An 18,052-nucleotide genomic window follows, 5' to 3' on the forward strand; every position below is an offset into this window, starting at 1 on the left:
TATGGAGACTGAGAGGTCCCAAGACCTGTAATTGTCATGCAGGAGACCCAAAAGAACCAAAATGCGGTTCCAGTCTGAGATCAAAGGCCTGAGAACCAGGAAAGCTGACGATATGAGTTCTAGCTCAAAAGCTGGCAGGCTTGAGACTCAAGAAGAGCCAATGTTTCAGTTCAAGTCCAAGAAAAAGAAAAGAATGATGTCTGGGCTTTAAGCAGTTGGGCAGGAGGAGTTCTCTCTTACCCAGCCTTTATGTTCTACTCAGGTCTTCAATTGATTGGGTGATGCCCACACACATTGGTGAGGGCAATATTCTGTACTCAGTCTACTGATTCAAGTGCTCATCTCTGGAAACGCCATCACAGACACACCCAGAAATAATGTTTTAACAGCTATTTGGGCATCCTTTAGCCCAGTCAAGTTGATACATAAAATTAACCATCACAAATCCACCTCTTGACCAATTGGCACGAATATGTGTCTTCTTAAATCATACTTAATCTTCAAATAAAGACAATAACAAGGTCATAATTCTGCCAAATATGATACAACTATCCTGCATACAAGTGAAAATGCACAAACTCCTTCCACAGAAGAGGAGGTAAAGTCCTTGAGCAATGTTTACTCTTCTCTTTGATATTCCATAACTTAAAAACTATGATGTAAAATTATCAATACTTAAATACTATGATATAAAGTCAATATATCTTATGTTACATGATAAGGGAATAAGAGAGAGAAAAAATAAAGATATTATATATGTATGTATATAAACACATACATATACATAAATGCACACACCTGCACACAAACATATTCATAATAAAATAAGGAGGAAAAGCTCATAATAATTACAGTCTTTGTTTCTGTAACTGATATTTATACCTGGTTATAGCTAGTATTTATAATTTCCTTCTTCTACTACTCATTCTGTATTCCCTTTGCCTTTAGCAAAGTGCCTCAGCTGAAGTTCTATGACTTATAGGGTAACCCTAAACTTCATTCTCAAAGGGCCACTAGTAGTCCTGCCTGGATTAGGTTGTGAAATCGCCTTTATAAATCAATAAAGGGGTTCAAGGCAAGAACTGTGGTAAGGGCCCAAAACTCTGTGAAAGCACAGGTCTAGCTAATAATAATAATCATCATCATCATCCACTGTCCTCTCATTTACTTGATAATGATTAGTTACTGTCCCCCTGTTCATTTCTCTATAATTGCTACTCTGGAATCACGTAAGTGGTGGTCATAAAGATTCTTAGTTCTCTCCATAGATAACATCACTTTTTCAAAACCTAGGGGTAGTTTCTGAGATATCTTACTGGTCCTTCATTCCAATGGAACAGCTGACCCACCAAACTGGTGGTCCATACCGAGGAGCTGACTCAACTGGTCTTGTGACCCCCACCTAAAAACCTGGTCAGCAAAGAAGACAATTTCTACAACCCTGTGGTTCCACCACAAACACAGCCAATTAGCAGACTCAATTTCCTATGCCAAACTGTCTTTAAAAACCCTGTCTCCCAAATTCTCGGGGAGGCAGATTTGAGACATTTCTCCCATCTCCCCACTTAGCACTCTGCAGAATTAAACCTTTCTGTGCTATAACACTTGCTGTCTCAGTGTATTGGCTTCCTCTTGGACAGTGTGCAATAAACATGGTTGAGTGGTAACAGTTATTGTCATTTTCTATTGACCTCAATCACAGGACATGTGCTATGGTTTGAATGTGTCCCCTAAAATTCACGTTTAATGGTGGAGTCTGGAGACAATTGAAAATGGAGTAGCCCCACACTTTAAGGGTTTACTGAGAACTGTAGGAGCTATAAGATATAATACCTTTTTATCACCCATTTCAAGGTCCATAGTCAATATCCTGTATCAAAAAACAGATTCATAAGAGAAAGGTATAATAAATGTATTTAATCAAAATTTTTCATGATGTGGTAGCCTTCAGAAGTCAAGACCCACCCATAGACCCAGGAAAAACTGTATTTTTGTGCTTAGGTTTAATGAAGAATGGACTATGATGTAGAAATGTGACTGGACAAAAAGGGTATGATCTAATGGTAATAAAATGGGGGGAACTTAGCAAGGCCTGTGTAGTCAGATTCTTCTTGGCCTCTTTGTGTAGCATTCCCTCCCCATGGGTATGGGACAGAACCCTTCTGGAATGAGGCTTTTATGGCCTATAGCTATGGTTTGAATGTGTCCCCCAAAGTTCATATGTTGGAAACTTATTCTCCAATGCAACATTGTTGAGAGGTCTGACCTTTAAGAGCTGATTAGGTCATGAGGGCTCCAATCTCATGAATGAGAGTAATGCTGTTATCATGGGAATGGGTTAGTTATCACGGGAGAGTGTTCCTGATAAATGGATGAGTTCAGTCCCCTTTCTCTCTCTCTTGCGTGCACGCATGTGCTCTCCTGCCCTTCTATCTTTTGCCATGAGATGACACAGCAAGAAGACCCATGCCACAGTACTCAAGCATGCCAAAGCACAATACTTTGGGGTATTGTGTTCTGAGCCCCAACAGGACCCATATCCTTGACTCACAAGCCTGTAAACTTCTCCTCAAAACCGTATAGTGGAGACTTCAAAATATTTTAGAGTTCAGGAGCAGCTTTCATGTAAGTTACTGCCAGTTCTGTAATCCAATCTCCTAGTAGGTTTTGAAATTGAATGTCTCCCTTGCTTTTTCGTTCCTTTCAGCCTCTGTGTTGACTGCCTCTATTAGATTTTCTTACACAAAAGAATACTGCAGCTCGGGAGTCTTAAGCTTTGTTTTTGCATAAAAAACATATAGTTAATGTATGGATTAAGTATTTAAATAAGGTCTTAGCCTTTTTAGCTAGGAAAATTAAACTAATCTTAGAATAAATCCATTGAAATAGTAATTGTATTGTCTTTGATGTTAGAGCATCATTGGCAACATGATATTTATCATCATGATTACTTTATTGTGTTGCAAGCACCCTTTTTATCATAAGCATAAACAAGTCACTTTGGAAAGTGCTTTTGTGGGTCTTTATAGCTGCCTTGTCACTATGAAAATCATGTTAGTAGCTATTTGTTCAGTCCTGTTCCTCTACCCAACCTCTTCAGGGAAGGGCCCTCTCATGATAGGGATTCACAGTGTAGTATATGTGGTGGCTTATTAATTTTAGTGGTAGGAGTGAGTGAAGTTCATAAAGTTCACACCCCTCTTCCACTCTCATCTACTTCCTTACCCCATTTTGAAGTAGTGGTACTTGGAAAGATGCACTTTGAGATGAGTTATGTTTTCTGCCAGTTTTTTATATGGGACCCAAAGAAGTCACATGCCAGATTGGCAACAGACACAGGCTTAGAAACTAGACAGTTCTACCTCTGCTCTTTCTAGCAGTGTGGCTTTGATAAGGAAAACCCCCATGTATTACTTAGCACAGCAGCCACCTGAGACCCCCACCCCTCACGGAAGACCCACATTAGCATGATACTAACTTAACACCTGGCACATTAGCATATCACTAACCTAATACCTGGTGCAGAAACTAACTTAACCTGTTGTTACCTGGTGAGCATTAGACACCTGAGAGCCCTCCCCTTGGATCACCCCAACTTAATAAAAGTGGGAAAAATTGGGTAGACGGGGCTCAGAATTTGGTGGCAAGACCCCCTCTGAGCCCGCCGGCGAATAAACCTTGATTCTCAGACTCTCCGTGTGCCGCTCGGTTTGTCCTCGGGACCACTCGCTGTAACACTTGCTGTAACAGCTACAGTTGAAAACCCTTTACTTCTCTGATCCTTGATTTCCACAACAGAAAGGCAAGTGGAGATTTTAAATGTAGCAACCTATTTACCCAAAACAAAGTATGTTTAGGTCTGACACATCATCAGTGTTCAATAAATGATAATTATAAAATTAATAATAAAAATGATACTGTGTTCTGGGACATAGAACCAGGGGGCAGGCCAGGGGAATCTGGTTTTGGTGTAAGGTTTTAAGACACAGTAATAAAAAGGGATGATATGGTTTCCCTCTGTGTCTTCCAGTGTAGTTTCTTAGGATCTTCACAAAAAGAAAAATTTCCAGAATAAAGTGGAAATAATTAGTGCTACAGCTTGGACCTAGTTGTTAGGTTAGAAGTAAGCTTAGAGTTAGCCCCAGTGTAACAGAGGGAATGGCCTGAAGGAAAACAAATGGCAAAAAGATTTTCTGGCTCCTTAAAACTTCCCCCACTCTTTGGGAACTGCAGCCTGGCCTGCATTCCTGAGGCAGGTTAAGTCTTTTGTTAAAACTCCCAGGTGGCGCTGGCCTCCCAGGTGGATGGTTGGCAGAGTTCACGGCTTTGTCTTTGGCAGAGATGGGATGATTAGAATAGTTGACCACTGTGATTGCCTGAAGCTGAGAACCCTCCCTTTAAAAGCTCTATATTTCTGCCTATGTTCAGGAAATTTGTATTTTGAGACGAGAAGGTCTACCATTTTTCCTCTTTTGCAAAGTAAACTCTCTTTCCTTCCTTCTCAAACTGCTTGTCTCCATTCTTCTGATTTGGCCTCATGTACAAGTGGCTGAGCTTTCAGTAACACCAAGGGAGGGTTAAAAGCAAGGGAAGCGCTGGAGCTAATGATTAAGGAATAGAGTTAGGAGTTAATGTTAGAGTTTGCAGAAAGGCAAGATCACAGTTAGAGGCAATGTTAGAATTTAGAGAAAATTGTTAGGGTTAGAATTGTAAAGTCAAGAGCAGAGGTAGTATTACATGTAGTGATCATTTTAAAGATAAAGTTAAGAACAGAAATAATATTATATGTAAGGCATGAGGACGTGAATAGAATTAGGATTAAATTGAAAATTAAAGGTAGGGTTAGCTTTAGTGAAAAAAAAAAAAAAGAAACAACAAAAAAAAAAACGGATTCATTAAGTTCCACTAAGTTTCCTTCTCTCTGCTATATGGAAGCACACTGGAATAACTATGATAAGAAGAAGTTTCCTGGCAATCCAAATTGGACACAGAGTGTGATCAAGAGATGAGCATCTTTTGTTAAGCCACTGAGTCTGAGATTGTTCTTTTACTGTAGCTTAGCCTATGCTATTCAGATGGATTCAGAAATTGACGAATCATAGTAAACTGCTGGATTGAGAGCACATTTAATAAGAAGAAAAACCATAGACAAAAAATATATTCCCTTTCACTTCCATTTACCTTGATTTTGGCTGAAGTGGCAGCTAGCCAGGCTGTTCCATGTTACATAGGTGGTGAATGAGGTGGTTGTGATGTAATAAGAAGTATGTATTGGTCTCTGCCCCCACTTCCTGACATAGAGCTCCTAAAAACCTTGTAATTTCCTGAGTGATGGGTATGACAGGGACATCTTACACAGAGCTCCCAAGTCCCTTGGGATTTCCTGGGTGGTAGCCTCTTTTGCTCTAATGAGGTGACTCTTGGTGGGCTGCTGGATAGCTTCAGGATGGGGGCCGGTCACCAGAAAGACCAGGCCATGATTAGAAGCTTGGGACTTTCAGCTCCACCCCCCTGTCCTCTATGGAGGGGAGAAAGCTGGAAATTGAGTCAATAATCCATCATGCCTATGATAAGGAAAACTCCCATCTATTGCTTGGCACAGCAGCCGCCTGAGACCCCCACCCCTCACGGAGGACTCACATTAGCATGTCACTAACCTAACACTTGGTACATTAACATATCACTGACCTAACATTTGGCACATCAGCATAACACTAATCCTATTGCCTGGTGCAGACACTAAACATTATCTGGCGAGCATTGTCACCTGAGACCCCCCTCGCTTTGGATCACCCCAACTTAATAAAAGTGGGAAGAATTGGGTAGACGGGGCTCAGAATTTGGTGGCGAGACCCCTCTGAGCCCGCCAGCGAATAAACGTTGATTCTCTGACTCTCCGTGTGCCGCTCGGTTTGTCCTCGGGACCACTCGCTGTAACACTTGCCGTAACACCTACATGATGAAGCTTCCATACAAATCGCTAAACTAGTGGGTTTGGAGAGCTTCCCGGTTGGTGAATGCATCCACTTGTCGGGAGGTTGATGCACTCTTACTCCATGGAGACAGAAGCTCCTACACCAGGGATCGTTCTGGATCTTGTTATCCTATGTACCTCTTCATCTGAGTATTCATTTGTGTGGTTTATGGTAAATAGGTAAACGTAAGTAATGTTTTTCCCTGAGTTCTGTGAGCCATTATAGCAAATTATCAAACCTGAGGAAGAGGTTGTGGGAACCCCTGATTTGTAACCAAATTGGACAGAAGTGTGGGTACCCTGGGCACTCAATATTCACAACTGGCATCTGGAGTAGGGAGCAGTCTTCTGGGATTGAGCCCTTAACCTGCAGGATCTGTCCTCACTCTGGGTAGTTAGTGTCAGCATTGAAATAAATTGTAGGACACCCAGTTGGTGTCTGCAGAGAAGTGGAGAATTGCTTGGTGTGGAAACCCCACACATTTGGTGTCAGAAGTGAAGTACTGTAAAAACAAATCATAGTAGTGGTGAATCTTTTCTACCCAATACATATACTGTTTGTTACTAATGCTGCACTTCCCTGCCAGGATCTTACCTTCAGGGCAGAAGGGTGTATTCCCCAGGTGCTGGGATGGTGGTGGGCTGATGGCCCTCAGCTAAGTCCTCTTTGGGAGTTGCCTCTGTTGAAGAGAGCACTGCCTGGCATAAGGTCACACATCTCTCTTGGGGACAGTGGAGGTGCAGGAGCCTGGCCCCTCACCTCAACTTATAACACTGAAGTGCTACCCTAGATTCAAGGCTCTCCATGAGAGTCAGCTAAGTGTGATATTGTTTTAATCATCTTACCCCTGGTATTGTAATATTTGAGTACATGCATAATTAGTCAGGAAGAGTGATATTTTATGATGTATTTGTCTTTGTCAACTTATTTCACAGGATTCAGTTTTCAAAGAAAATGAGGGGAAGTGGTATGTTTTCCCTTCTAAAGGTGCGGGGGAAGTAAGTCATTGTAACTGCATCATAGCCCAACTTCTACCTCTACCCAATCCTACTTTCTTTCCTTCCCCCTATGCATATGGATCCCAAGATCATTTCCCAATAAACATCCTGCACATACTCTTCATCTCAGAATTTACATCCCGGGGAACCCAATCTATGTCTTAGAGCTATTTGTGTTTTAAGTGTGCTATGGGTCACATAATATTTGAGAACCACTATGATGTCACCTATTCTTGTTGGTATATAAAATACTTCTTTCTAATATAATCAACTCTAGAAGTGATACGTTAACATATATTTAGGGAGATTATACAAAAAGAAATGGGCCTCAGCCTTGGAAGTTGCACTAGCCTCAGTAGAAGCTGAGAAATCGTGTGGATACAAAAAACCTATTGTGACTTTGTTTCTCTCCTCAGACCATGAAGACCTTCCAGTGCTACAGATTGAGGCACCTCAGGGTTCTCCTGCCCCCCTTCCCTCCCACTGGTAGTAGTGACTCCAGTGCTGGGCCATCAAGAAATTTCAGCCTCTTTCTGGTAAAAAGAAAATCACAGCCTCAGGCCCCTGTGAAGAGCTAGCCCCACAGATCATTCATTAAGGAAATGTTCTTGCTAACTTCCCATAAGCAAGGACATGCAAATTGTACCTATGTCTAGTACCTAAAATAAAGCCTATCTGATTCCACACTAATAATGAATTACAAGTTTATCTTACAGTTAATAGAACTAGAGACAAGACAGAATCAGATGTTCTTCCACCCACCCAGAGACATCTACATAATTGATGCTTCCTTCACTCCATTATTTTAGGTAAAATGTAGATTTCTTGAGCGTCACAAGAATGTAACCACTACCTCATCAGCCCCCCTCCCCTCTCCCTTTTTCCTTCTCTCTGGATGCCTTTAAAATGCTGAAGTTTCCAACCTCCCCTTTAGAAAAACAGCCGCAGCTTGTCTGTGGCGTCCTCAAAATCTTGGCTTAATGAACCTCCATTGATTGAGATTTTTGCCTCAGTCATTTACTTAGGTTGACATTCCATTGCATCAGTGTTGGGCATGAGTAGCCCCTAACTTCAATAGCACAAGATATTTCTGACCATGGACAGCAGTGACCTCATTGTTTCAGGTAGTAGCTCAACCTTTATCTCTTGACCTGGTCCTGGGAACCAATCTACTTAGAGTGCAAAGCAATGAGGTATTACTGCTTTCTTCTTAGAGAACAGAAGTCATGCCAGTATTGCCTAGGTGCTCCTAGCATCAGGAAAGCACATATGTTGAAAGAAAAGGCCAATGTATTTTGTCATCTTGGGCTCCAGGTATGGAGGAAAAGAAGTTGCTTAGTATGGTGACACTGATAATTTCAGAGATATCCTAAGTCACTTGAGATAGGAGGTAAATTAAGGTGACCATGCCACACTGTATGACTGAAGAGTGAGGAGTTTAAGGCCTGCTTAGGCAACAGGAATTGATAACACAATGCCTGCAAATATTAATGCTCAAAGCATACCTGTTGAATTTAGAGTGGCTGTTGGGGATAAAACCATCAAGATAGACATGGTCCTTTCTGTCCTCAGGGAGCTTAAAGTCGGGTGGGAATAAGATAGTAATGGTATCTATAGCAAGGAGAACATGTGAGCCACTCTAGCCCCTGCTCAGGTAAGGAAGGCAGGGTAATTTGAGAGTGTGGTTATTTTGCTCATGAGGAATCAGTGATGCTATTGTTAATATTATTTTTGTTGTTCACACCTCTTAAATGTTTTCCTTCTGATGTTGGAGTTCTTGAGTACATGCATAATTAGCAATAAAAATGATCTTTTCTGCTTGTGTTTGTCTTTGTCAGCTTATTTTACAAGAGTCAATTTAATTTGCAAAGAAAACAAAGCAACGTGATATATTTTCCCCTCGAACGATTCAGAGGGAGGAAAAAGACACATGACATATTAGCCAACATTTAATAAATTTAATAAATTAATAGGAAGTATCACAAAACCTGGAGCAGATAACATACAGGAATCAGGAATAAGACAACACTTTGCAACCATTCACAAAAAGTACCATTTGACAAAGGAGAAGAATTACAGGAAATAATATAAGGCAGTCTGTTGCACGTGTCTTAAACAGATATACATATATAATAGTACATCAAAATGATTTGTGTGACAGTAAATTCACCACATTTACATTTATCACATGAACTTCTTTAAAACATTTATAAAAGTTTGTAGATTTCATGTTGAATGGTAAGATTTATATCCAAATGAGTATACTTGTTTCATACCAAACTGCACAGAACTTACGAATAGCACACAATTTGAGGATAATTACTCAGTTAGGTACTATTAAGTACTACTACTTGATGATGTAAGAATTATTAACAAATGTGCTATAAGCTATTATCATTCAACTTATTGCTAGTGCTTTCGGAAATCCATGGTTTATATTTAATTTCTTTGTAAAACATGTGCTGTGAGCTTGCCCTGGTAGTTCAGAAAAGAAATCAGATGTTTCCAATTTTCTCTAATACTCACACTACTTCAGATCTGAATGCATGGTCTTTTTAAGGACTGCTGGAGGATTTTCTTCGGTCCTTTTTATATCAGCTACTCTGCCCTACGGTAATACGAATTGATGGATTCATGCAACATACATGGCATACATGCAGGGCACCATCTGTATGCACAGAACTCATGCTAAATGCATGCTGTGTTTCTTCGGCCATTTTCGTTTCGGTGAGAATTAGATATCTCATTCAATTTCATATAAGTGTTTTAACATGCAGTTCAACAGACCTAATAGGCAGCTAGACTTTACTTTCATGTTATATTTGGGCATGCTCAAGCAATTGACTGATATTTGGCAGTGTTGCAAATCAAACAGAGACTGTATGAGTTTCCTCTAATACAGTAACTCTCCCACTGCCCCTGTGGCAGACTATTGGATTTATCTATGCTGTGTGTTGAGAACACAGACCAGGGGTTTTAGAAATTCAGATTCTGCGTTCACCAATTAAGATACTGAGAGGCAAACTCTAAGGTGTGTCAGTAACTGTCAGGCATAAGAAATACCATCATGAATTCTTCAGAAATTTATCCACAGTTGTGTGAAATGGGCACACATGGAAATAGTTACTGGAAACACTTGTATACTCTGCACACAGCATAGACTGAATGGTCTGACTTTAGCAAATGCTTGAAAACCTTTTTATGGTTTACAAACTATTAAAATGATATTGACTTCTTAGAGAGCAGCAGGCCCACGAATGAAATGATGGCCAACACTTATTGTAACACAACACTATATTTTAAGAAAGATTTAAACTTCTGGTACATAATTGCAGTACAATGAAGAGCTTGCCACTTTCACAAATTAGCTGCAGCCTTTTCCTGCACTAGAGAGTTTGGAAGGATCTGAGAATGAGATAAATTTTGTTTAAAATCCAATTGGAAACTCTGTATTTCTGTTGTTCCCAGAGTTCAGAAGAAGCGTTTTTTAAATTACTTTTTTCACATTCTAAGGGCCTAATTCTGTAGTCCTTAATCAAGTAAAACTTCCAAGGTTTTTATCATCTTATGCTTCCAATACAAGTTTTACTCAAAAATGGACTGCTAAATTGGGTCCTATAGATAGAGGTACCATAATTAATAAAATATTTTAATAAGGCTCAAAATGCTAATTTCACTTTGTGTGTAGCATATGAATTTCCAGGATCATGAGATCAAAACCCAATTGATGTTGAATCCTGGATTGGGAAATAACTCCGGGATCTCATTTCCCAGTTTAATCGTGGAATTAGGTATTTACTAAGGACCAGAATGAAAACACTAATTCCAATTTGCTTGTGATAATAATCAGAATTTGAACATTGTCTTTAAGAAGTGAAAAGCTATTTGGTGTTTATATCTTTTATCATCCTTCCACTTCTGTAGTCCTGGTTAACCAGCTGCTATGTTGAAATATCACTATGTTTGGGGGCAGACATTGCAGTAAAATACCAACATGACATTCTGACAATGTCAAATTTTGCCCCTATATGTAACAACAAGGCTAAGTTCTGCCTTCAACGCACAGATGGAAGTATCAGAAGGCAGAAGCCTATCTTACTGCATTTATGCGTGCAGATAAGCAGAGCAATAATTTAAAGTTTATATTTACTGTTAACCCGGCAAAAGACTCCACTGAATTTGTTAATTTTGGTGTGGTTGAAGTATAACCACTGTCATGTGCATCATTCTGGTCTCCTGCAAATGCCACCTGAGATGAACATCAACATTTCCATGCGCACAAAAGAAAGAGAGAAAGAGAGAAAGGAAGGAAGAGAGGAAAGAAGGAAGGAAGGAAGGGAGGGCGGACAAAAATAAACATTTTATTCATCAAAGAATCAAAATAAGTTAGTCTCCATCTATTATAAACAGTAAATATAGAACCCCAAATCTCACTATTGTACGCATGATTGTAAAGTACAGGGTTGCAAAGCTATATATAAAAACACTTTTTTCAGACAGCAATATTTACATTAGTTATGACTGAGGGAAAGATTAAAGAAGAACATTTTCCTACACGTGTAGCTTTAATGTAGGAAAAGACTGTGCTGCTCTTTCTCACACACTACTAATCCTTTCGCTAACCACATTAGAGGGATTTACTGGGAGCTCCAAATTCTCAACTTGCATCTCTATACCAGGCTCGTTGTCGCTAGCTTTCTTAACCACCTGTTCATTGGTATGCCGATAAATGTTAACATTAAGCTCCCTCCCGGACAAAGCAGTGGCGGCAACTCTTGGAATTTGTCTGACAGGTGGCTTTTTCTCAGGCTTATAATTGCAGCGCAAGTAGTTGGAGAAAGCCCTTCGGTAAGTTTTGTTGAAGAGCGTGTACACCAGAGGATTAATTCCTGAACAAACATAGCCTATCCAAACAAACACATTCAGAAGCTTTTCCATGAGCTTTTGGTTACAGGCCTTCCCACAAAGAACTGACAGAATATTGGTAATGAAAAACGGGCACCACATGACCAGAAACACAAAGAAAACAATGCCAAGTACTTTCGAGGCTTTCTTCTCATTGTTGATAGCCTGCATGGTGCCCCTCGGACGTTTCTCCTTCTTCTTTCTTCGGCGACCTGCGTTCTGATCTTGGTTAGGGTTGGCAGAGTTCTCTTCGTCAGCGGTGTTCCTCTTGCAGCACTTCAGGAAATCCAGGCTCAGTCCAGGCGGTTCCTCGGTGTGGCCGTGCAGTAACATCAAAGCTTGTCTGCGAAGAACGTGGATCGTCAGGCAATACGTGATCACCATAATCGTCAGCGGTATGAAGAAAGCTACGAAGGACCCAATAAGAACGAAATTTGGGTCATTGAGCACGCACGTCGTGTTGTTCACGAACACCTTGTCTTCGTCCCTCAGTCCAATCACAGGGATAGGAACTGACACACCTAAAGGAATAAAAAAGAAGGTAGGATGTTACAGCATATGGAAGGATTGATCTGACTTATGCAGTGGCATTTATTCATTTGCATTTGACCAAAGGCAATTTATACCTCATGTTTGTTGAAAGCTATTCACAGCATAATTGATAGTCACACGAAAGACTAGCAGTATGATATCAGAAAACGATGGCTTTTTCAAGTTAACAATGCCTTCTCCCTAAATTTCTGTAGAAGGCACGGAATTACCATTATTGAGATAAACTATTAGAGATATGGTTGTGTCTAAGAGTGGATTGTGTCTGTTTTGTTGTATTTCCAGTTCTGAGAACTGTCCTGGTTCATAGCAGGCACTTAATAAATATTTGTTGAACTAATGAATAAATTCACGTCTATACTCAATGACATTAATAAAGCAAATGATTCATTTTTATTGGCATATCATTTTCCAAATTCAATAAAAAATGATATGTATAGCACCTAAATAGTATTAACAGCCTATCAGGGTTGGCTGGACTGAGTCTGACCACTATTCAGAAATAGTCTACAAGCAGAAATTGAAAGGATTCTCTTTTTAGCAAGGTTTTTTTTTGTTGTTGTTGTTGTTGTTTGTTTTTGCATCTCTGAGTATAAGCAACAGCCTTTCAAAGTCAAGAGACAGAGTGAAATATAGAGTTGGGAGAGATGCAGTCTTCCCATTTCTGTGTAGAATTTTGAGCCTTTTTGTTTTTAAGAATACTGAGAGGTAGTCCTCTAGGGAAGCACTTCCTTCAATAAATAGGTTCACAGGCAGAAAATATCAACGAGGACGTGGGAACAGAAGGTGATCATGTGCCCAAGCATAAGTAGGAAACCTGGAAACTTTCAGAAACAACTACAGTAGATCTTGAAGAGGTCCTGCATCAATAAGTAGAGATAACTTGTGAGGGAAATTCAAATCTTAATGTTAATTTATCCTCTCTTGTGTCTACAGGAAGTTAAAGCCTGGGAAATTGAGATTGCACTTGTGGGATTCTATCAGAGATTATCAGGAATGCATGGCTGGTGGGTATCTACATCATGAACTGTGAGAGGAGCCAGAAGTGTGCTCTTAGAGATCATTGCTGACTTTAGGGAATACACGGGGAACTGTGAAAAACCTAAAACTGAAAGTCCCTACAAGTTGCTTTAATATCCCTAGTCAGGTATGGAGAGTTTGGCTGGATGATCAAAAGGGAAGAAATGGTCAATGTCTCTTTGCTAGGGCTTGCTCAGGATGTTGATTGGTGTTTAACCTTTGGGAAGATACGAGCAAGAATATTTGGAAAGTGATCTGTAAGCCTTCTTCCTCAGACACTGAATTTCTAAAATGATCATCCTTTTTCTACAGTAGGAAACCAAGTGACAGGGTGAGAAGCAGCAAGAGATGTGACAAGACTCCTTTGGGTATTGGTCTGTGCCTACCTACAACTCTGAACCTAGTCATGCCATTCACGAAAGTAGGAAAGGCTGTGAAAACTAGGACACACTACAAACAGAAAGTGTCTTTAAGTAATTGATTGCTGGATCCTAGTGAAGAGACCTTTGCATCCTAACGGGGAAGACAGAAGGTGATTTTTCCCAAATTTAGTAAAATACTTAGGGGAATTTCAACAGGTATTTGGGAGTATAGAGTCCAAGGGAACCACCTGGGTTATATTTCTTAAGAGTTACAAAAAGGCAGTTAAGAGAGCTGCCAGCTTGTATTGTTAGAACTTTTATTTGAAAAGTCACAAATATAAGATAATCACTAGAATAGATCGAGCTTGCCCAAAAGAAGTCAGTATTGCCTTACTCTTAATGAAATGCTTTGGTGAAGGTTTAGGCTGCAGGAAGTTTTCTGCAGTTAAGAAAGTTAACATGGGATTACAAAAAGAGAGAAGGGTTTATTTAAAAAAATTTACTAGAGAAAAAGTTAGAGGGATAACCTATGCATTAAGAGAGACTTAAAAGATCTGCCAAGTGATTATAATATGTGGACCTTCTTAGGATCTTGATGCAAACAAACAAATTTAAAAAAAATATTCATGACACAAGTGGAAATTTGAACAATGAATGGCTGGTCTTTTTATGATATTAAACAATTATTGCTCATTAATTTTTAGATGAGATGATATTGTGGTTATGTAGAAAGATAGCTCTTATATTTTTAGATATGCATACTGAAATATTAATGGATGAAGTATTATGATGTCTGGAGTTATTTCAAAATAATATGGGAGTGAGAATTGGATGGGAGTGTGCATGAAACAAGACAGTCCATAAACTGATAAATGTTGGAGTTAGATGATGAGTGCTTGGGTCTTTATTTTGTAATTCTGCTTTTGTAATCTTTGAAAGTCTCCACTATAAAAAGTTTAATAATCTTTTTTTTAATTTAAAAAAAAAGAAAAGGAAGACATAGAAGTCCTTTTCTGAAACAGGCAATAACATTATTATTAGATCTCAGATTAAAAAAAAATCTCTAAGACTTAGTGGCCACTGCTAACTTTGAGCAAAGGTTCCTTCTGGAGCAAAAATGATTTGGACCCGAGTAGAAATAGTCACACACTACTTTGATATAATTGTAGGGAAGAAGGCCATTTTCTGACAAAATGTTGGTAGAAAACTCTTATACCTCCTCAGGTTCCTACAGCAAGAGCAACAGAGGGTGGGGGAAAGATGCACCCACTCCAATCTCCTGCCCCCCAACCACCAGCACTGTGGGAACTAGAGCCTAAGGCTAGAGACTTGGTCTGGGGATTTTGCCTTCGCTCTAGACACAGCCTGACTGGGGTAGATTTACCTAAATGTGGAGATTCATGTTCCCACAGGAAATGCTGTACAATCTTCTGGGTATTCCTAGAGAACCTGAAGTCTCTGGGGAAGGCCTTATACACTGTCCAAAAGATCAGTGGAAGTTGGCATTACTCAGAACCCTGCTCTATAGCAGTGTTACCTTGCTTCTGTTAAAAGATTTATTCAGTTTCCTAAGGGACTGTTGGGCCTAAAACTCAGCCTTATCAAGGGACAAGAGAGGTAGCAGAGTCATTGGAGTTGAACTGAAGCTGTTATTGGATATGCAAAGCCAGTTTTGTCCCTAGTGTCTATTTGTATAATTTAATGTACATTGAGCAAAGGGTGATTCTAATAGCTGCCATTTATTGAGGCTGTCCTATGGGCCAGGCACTGAGCCAAGCATATTACTGATGCTACACATGTAAAATGTATTATCTCAATTTGGTTAAAAACTCTATAAGACAATACCTGTCTTATAGACAGCTATTTGGTGAAGTACCTTAACCACTTTACCAAATCTGTGCCATCATTAGTTTTCTTTGGTTTTAGAAGCCATGAATGCAGTCAACAAAACAAGAAGAAGTTCAAGTTCTTTGGACAATATCAGGAAATTATAAATAATAACAACAGCAGAATTAATAACGATATATCATACACAGACTATCTTATTCAATACTTTAAAGAATTAAAACGTTAAGTGTCAGCAGTTCTCAAAGCGTGGTACAAGGACCCTGGGATCCTCTGAGATTCTTTTAAAGAGCTTGCTAGGTTTCCCTTTTCTAACTGTTTGTCTTCAAAACTACATTTTCTTCATAAACTTCAACCAAAACATATCACAACAGGTTGAATGCGGATACATAGATGACAATCCAGTTATCTTTCTAGCAAACAAGACATTAAAGAGATGTTCAAAACTGTAAATCAATGCCTATTTTCTCTCTGATTTTTTTGAAATTATAGTTAGTTTTCATAAAAATATATTTTAATGTTAACATTAAATGAACTACTTATTGTTATTTAAAATTGAATGATTAATAAATATTTTAACCATTTTCAGTTTTAATTTTTAATGCCATAATAGAGATAACCCACATAAACAAAATCTCCTTGTAGTCCTCAGTTATTTTGAAGAGTATAAAGAGGTCCTGACACGAAAGAGTTTGAGAACTGCTGTTCTATGTTAATGGACGAAGTTATTTAACCTCTGGAGAGTTAGGCTCAGCAAATATGTAAAGTCTTTCTTAGCATTTTTAATTCAATCAAGAGTAATTCATGCAATATTATAATGTCAGGTAAATATAAACAACAGTGATACCAGCAACAAAACATCTTAAATGCATCATCTCATTTGTTTTCATAACAATTCTGAAAGGCATATGTTATTTAAGTTAACTTCAGAAAAATTAAGTATGTTCAACAAATATAATGGGGCAATCTTTGAAATTTTTGAAATCCTTAATTTGGCCAAAGAAGAAAAGTAGAAATGAACCACAATTGAAAATATCAGGTACTAATAACAACAATTACAATACTAATAACTACTTTTTACTGAGTTTTTCTTATTTTTCACATGCTGAGCCAATTATTTTCTAATTGTTGTATACTTTCATATGTTATTTTATTCAATTCAGACAAAAAAACATACAAGAAATTATTAGATGAAATCATTTAATCTTTCTGAAATTAACTTCAATAAATTTATATCAGTTTCCTTAGAATTTTAGAAACAACAAAGACAGGCTATAATTCACATTCTGCTGAAAATCTCAGGCACTACTTCAACTACTAGACAATCAAATATTTTGCATGCATTAGCTCATTTAGTTCTTGTAAAACCCTGAAAAGTGGCTATTATTTATTAAGGTTAAACTCTGAGAGGAAAAGTACCTTCAGTGAACATTTATAGTCTTAAACTTTGCATTATAGAAACATTGAATTCAGTAACTTAAGTTCAAGTTTTATTGAAAATATCATGTATTACTTCTACTATTATTTCATGGAAAATATGTGTTACTACTACTACTACTGCTACTACTGCTACTGCTACTAACTGTCATTCATTGAGTGTTTACTCTGGGTGCTTACTGACTCTAGGACTTCATCTGCATTACACACTTTACATGTATTATCTCATTTCAGCTTCACAAAAGTTGGTGAAGTTCTTCTACTGCAAAGAAGGTAAGTAAGTTCAGAGGATGTTTAAAGACATTTATATTATTCTTTAAAGCCTTGAATTCAAGCAACACAGATCAGTTCTCTTCAAACCATAAGGCAATAATACCATATGCCAATGATTGTAAGATTCACATCACTTTCAGCTTTTAATATCTTTGAAATTGTGACGCTTCTTACAACTGATAGTGTCTTCTAATTGTTTTTGGCCAGATAATAGTTGTCATTATCAGTACATGTGTGAACCTAGTCTGAAAAACTTCCTTTGATGTCTTCTGGTAAGATTAAAGCTACCAGCAGCAAAATTTGCAAAATGGGTATCAGCAGCATGACAATCATTTTGTGTTGGTAAAAAATTATGTCATAACAGCCAAGGGGAGGGAGTGTTCTGAACAAAGCATCCTCAACAGTTTCAAATGCCACAGAGGGATCAAGAAGCATTTCCTCAGTCTTTGAAAATGAGGAGAGCATTGGTGATTATAGAGAGAACAATTACAGTGGAGTGATGAAGACAGGAAACAGACTGCCAAGAGATGAATGGTGATACAGAAGAGATTATAGAATAAATTTCCTAGAACAGCTTGACTAATATCAAAATGAAAACACAGGAAAATTATTGTTACCATGTAAGGGTATCTCAGAGGTATCTATTTCCATGAGTTGTTTTGCATGGAGAGGAATTTTTTTCAAGGTC

At 38.6% G+C, this 18,052-nt stretch overlaps 1 protein-coding gene across 1 annotated transcript in view; it reads right to left on the reverse strand.

The window, feature by feature from the left end:
* Positions 1-8,916: 8,916 nt before the first annotated feature.
* Positions 8,917-18,052, reverse strand: part of HTR2C (5-hydroxytryptamine receptor 2C) — a 304,472-nt gene continuing 295,336 nt past the window's right edge. Inside the window, exon 6 of the mRNA XM_069463743.1 lies at positions 8,917-12,399. Within this exon, the coding sequence (XP_069319844.1) occupies positions 11,570-12,399 (830 nt within the window). The 3' untranslated portion in view covers positions 8,917-11,569. The remainder of the gene's footprint in view (positions 12,400-18,052) is intronic.

Source organism: Eulemur rufifrons, chromosome 30, assembly GCF_041146395.1.
Source record: "Eulemur rufifrons isolate Redbay chromosome 30, OSU_ERuf_1, whole genome shotgun sequence".
Taxonomy (NCBI): domain Eukaryota; kingdom Metazoa; phylum Chordata; class Mammalia; order Primates; family Lemuridae; genus Eulemur; species Eulemur rufifrons.